This window comes from Condylostylus longicornis, unplaced genomic scaffold (genome assembly GCF_029603195.1).
Source record: "Condylostylus longicornis isolate FDR11 unplaced genomic scaffold, ASM2960319v2 ptg000813l, whole genome shotgun sequence".
NCBI lineage: Eukaryota > Metazoa > Arthropoda > Insecta > Diptera > Dolichopodidae > Condylostylus > Condylostylus longicornis.
Window position 1 is genome coordinate 14,716 of NW_026578757.1, and position 4,374 is coordinate 19,089.

General features: G+C 44.9%; 1 protein-coding gene and 1 non-coding gene across 2 annotated transcripts; both read left to right on the forward strand.

Annotated features, from left to right (window-relative positions):
* The first annotated feature begins 797 nt into the window (after positions 1-797).
* Trnas-aga (transfer RNA serine (anticodon AGA)) lies at positions 798-879 on the forward strand. The gene has a single exon. It is a non-coding gene; the product is annotated as a tRNA-Ser (tRNA).
* A 276-nt stretch (positions 880-1,155) lies between these two features.
* On the forward strand, positions 1,156-1,528 carry LOC129618322 (histone H1.2-like). Its single transcript, XM_055533089.1, has 2 exons — positions 1,156-1,303; positions 1,350-1,528. Exons 1-2 carry the CDS (start codon positions 1,156-1,158, stop codon positions 1,526-1,528), a joined length of 327 nt encoding a protein of 108 aa, XP_055389064.1.
* Positions 1,529-4,374: the final 2,846 nt, after the last annotated feature.

Consider the following 4,374-nt stretch of genomic DNA (forward strand, 5'->3'; position numbering starts at 1 on the left):
AGAAAGAGGTTCTTCTTTTGATGAAATGGTCGTCGTTGATGTTGTAGTCAATGTCTCTGGCATTCCTGTCGCTCTTGCTATTGTTGTCGTTGCTGTCGTTGTTTTGGTCGCTGTCGTTGTTTTAGTTGTTAGCGCCGTTCCTGGCGTCCCTATTGGTTTTGCTGTTGTAGCTGTTGCTGTTGTTGTTTCTGTTGTTGTTTCTGTCGTTGTTGCCGCCCTTTTTGGTGAACCAGGTGGAGCTTTAATCGCCGTGGAAGTCTCAGCTGGGTGAAGGGATGGCGCTTCAGTGGTTGTTGTCAGGAGTGATTCATTCTTCCCTGAACCGGCTTCTAATGCCTTGTAAGCATCTGCCAGGTATTTCGCAGAATCTGGCTTTCCTGCTGCAGACTGATAGAGGCGAGTGATGAACTCAACATTAGTAGTATTTGCAACGTCAACTAAGGCTTCAGCCAAGGCTTGGATCTCAGGCCCACGTAAGTTCTCCACTTGACCCGAAGAAAAGTGAGCAAGAAATAGCAGGGAGGCTGTAACGAGGAAAGATCGAGACATTGCAACTTTAGAGCAAAGAAAAACAGAAGGATAAATCGAAAAGTGGTGAATTTTTTGTTTTGTACACAGTGCATGCATCCAAGTGAAAATTCTCAAAACGCGTCAATCAGAGACCCGAGTGCATCACCAATAACAGCAATACTCTTGATTGAAGTACAAAGAGTTCGTGACCTAGACACTATCAGGTGGATGACGTGAGCACAATTGCTTAACCAAAGCAGCCAACAGTAAACATAGATGTTTTTTATGGCAGCGTGTCCGAGTGGTTAAGGAGATGGACTAGAAATCCATTGGGGTTCCCCCGCGCAGGTTCGAATCCTGTCGCTGTCGCATGTGAATTGTGTTCTGAATTTCTGCTCTGTATTCGTCTAGTTGCGTTCCAATAGATCAAATTGAAGAAAAGTTGATCTTGGCAGAATTCATTGTTTGAAAGAAAACAGATAGAAGATAGCAGCAACTAGTGAGCGATAATAGCACAAATTGTTGAAAAACAAAGCACCATTTCGGTACGAGACAAATAGTCACATTGTACAAACATCAGTCTCAAAAAATCACCCCCCACGATTCATTCTTTGATTTCAATAGTTTGAAGCTGATTTGCACTAAATGACGGAATCAGTGCCGCAAAAACAAGTTGCCCCAAAAAAACAGAAGAGAGAAAAAAAAGAGAAAAAACCAGCTTCGCAAAAAAAAGAAGGTCCCTCCACCCTAGATGTGATCAAGGAATGCATTCGGTCGAAAAAAGATCGAAAAGGTAAGTGCTTCAACTTGGAAGTTCGTCAATCCGAGATTTTATTTAGGAACATCTCGCCAGACAATTCTCAAGTACGTTTGTGATGTGACGCACCATGATGTGGACCAACGAATGAGAAGCCTAGTGAATCGTGTTTTGAAAGCCGGTGTTGAAAAGAAAAAGCTGCAATTGGTCGGTGCTCGTTATAAAATAGCAGGGACGTCCTCGGAGACGAAAAAAACGTGAGGTCCCCAAGAAACGCACTCTTCCAAAGAAGAAGACGTCCACCGAAAAGGCAGGGGCTGCAAGACGGAGTATCGGCGGTGCGGAGAAAAAGGTGAAGAAATCAATTGACAAGAAAGCTAAAAAGAGTTCCAAGACGAAAGCGGGAAGCAAAACCACTTCATAAAGTGGCTCAATAGCAATAATTGTTGATTGTATTGTTCAGTCTTTTACTCAGACTTTAATTGACCACCCGTACACAGGTTTGTCAATAGATCACTTGGACCACTGGGCAGCGGTTTTCAACCCATCCAGAAACATAAACATAAAGCACAAAGTCATCATAAATGGCTGAAAAAAATCAAGCGAACTTCTCAAACTACGAACAATAACCCTCCGGTAATGTTCATTTGTCAGTTACCAAGATGGAAAATATCCGAATGGTGAAACTTCATCGAAATTGGTTTTGCTTGAGGCAAAATTGAGCTGCTCTCCGAATTTCTTGAATAAATTCGCCGTTTTGTTGAAGTCAGCTTTTCAGATTCCTCCGTTGCTTTAAGAAACTGGACGTTTCTCCGTTTTCCTCCACCTGGAGAAGACGTTTCCCTCTGGTGGGCAGCCATACAATCCCGGCACTTCTGTTGCAGCGTTGTAACAGATTTCGAGGGTCGTCGGCAGTCGTCCGCTTCTTCAGCATTGGGACACATATCAGTCCCAATACCGCCCTAAAAAGAAAGAATCTTGATGCGCTTTCTCTTCGTCTCACTTGATGAGTTCGGAGGGAAACTTTCTTGATAATTCCATCGTGCACCTTCGCATCCTTCGTAGGATGGAGATGCAGACCACTTCTCTGATACAAAACCATTTCTCTGGTCCCCATGTCTTCAACTCACCTCCAGCGAGTCTTTATTAACTGTTGCTGATCTCGGTTTGTCGATGCATCCGTGATAGAATTGTGATCTTGCTGTTGGGAGCGTGTAGGTGGAAGACGTTCATTCCATCGCGTGAATCAGGACGATAAAACTTCCTCGGTGGAACGACTTGCGAATCTGTCGTATGCATCAACACCTCAGCGATGTTGGAAGACTTCGACATTGCGTTGGGTTTGCGCCTCGACCCACAAACCTTCTCAAGTTCATAAGAAGTTGAAATCTGGTGGGGGAATATATTGGGACTTCATCACGATATCCACTTGTTCGCTGCTCTTCTCTCTTGGTTCTGACGACTGCCGCACGGCTGGTCGGTGAAGGACAATTTCTTCTGCGAGTTTAACAATTGGGTCGCAGATCTTTGTTTCGCATTGGGACAAGCTTCTTCCCTTGCCTCGCAGTTCCTAGTTGGCCTTCACTCCTCGTGCGAGAAACACGAGAACCGCTCGACTTCTTTTGTGGGACCGATTCTTGCGTCGTTTTTTCCTGCATATGGGACCTGTGTCCGCAGAAGGGTAAAAGCGCTGTATTTTTTGTTTGGAATGGGACTTGCTTCTGGTATGGTATTGGTGGTCCTTTGCTGAGTAGAGTCCACGCATTGGGGTTCGGAATATCCTTGAACGAGTTCTCCATCTGATTCTGTGTGTTCGGTCTGAACGGACCAAAGGGGATTTCGCTTCCCAGAGAGCACTTAATCATCTAGGACTCATGCGTGTCCACAATCTGCAGGTCAGAGTTTAAAAATAATGGTCATGAATCTGGAAAAAAATCAAAACTCGCGGGAAATTCAAATTCCCTTTCAGAATCGAGTCTTTCGTTTATGTAAAAATTAGGTACAGATTCAACTTCAATCTCGGCAGATTCACGGGCCGACTTTCCTAGACTGTAAAAGGTGAAGGCTATTGCGCTGAACGGCAGTGATCGCTCCGGCAGCAGCAATGACAATCGCTGCTGCTGGAGGCGTCTCCACCTTCGGAGCTCGTGGAATCCACATCAGCAGCCGTTACGGGAAGTGATGTTGGTGTGAACTCCAAAGATGCATCAGTTGCAGGAATAGTTGTCACGATTTCTTGCTGGCCTAGAGACAACGGTACCAATGTTGGAGTGAAAGGCGTGGGCGCTGATGTAGATTCAATGTCAACATTGATTTCAAGGGCCTGAAGACGAACGAGAGAAACAGATGCGTGAAGCGCCAATAGAACAAGTATCGGGTCCTTCAACCAGTTTGCTAAGAAGTTAATCATATATTCGCGATGATTTATAGAAACCTTCCCCAATGCATGCTACACCAAAAAAAAGACACTAAAAGCAAAAAGGCCAGAACACGATCTCCTGACTATCCCAATTTTCAAAGTTACGCACCAAACAAAATTATAGCACAAATTTAATATATGCAAAGGATTCTCAGGTTCAGTACTCCCTCCAATAGCCATGCTAAGTCGGGCTTTGGAGAAACACAAGCGCAAGCGTGTCCGGGCAGACGAAGAGGAAACCAAACATGGAGAACCATCAGCCAAACGTTCATCGGGTTTGCTGTCCCCGTCGGGGCCCTTAAAGCATATGATCAAGAGCCACGGTTTACAGAGGAAAGCATGCGTGCTGGTCTGCGTTCGTGGCTGAGGCATTGAGTTTGACCTTAAGTTTCCAAGCGACCAATTGCAAGCTGGGTGAGCTCCGACTTATAGAAGCACGCTTTTTTAGTTCGGTTTTGCATTAGGTTATTTTTCTCGCCTTCGTGATATTGTGTATCGCACGGGCTTCGATCCAAATCGAAAACCTCTCATTTCACCAACAGAATTTCATTGGCCTCTAGCAACTCTGTTGCAAAGAAATCCCGAAATCAGTATCACTCAAACTATTCAGAACGTTTTGCCAGCAGAATCTGAGTTGCCTCTCGAGCCCCTTCTTCCCCAACAATCCATATGCTGTGAATCATCAAAT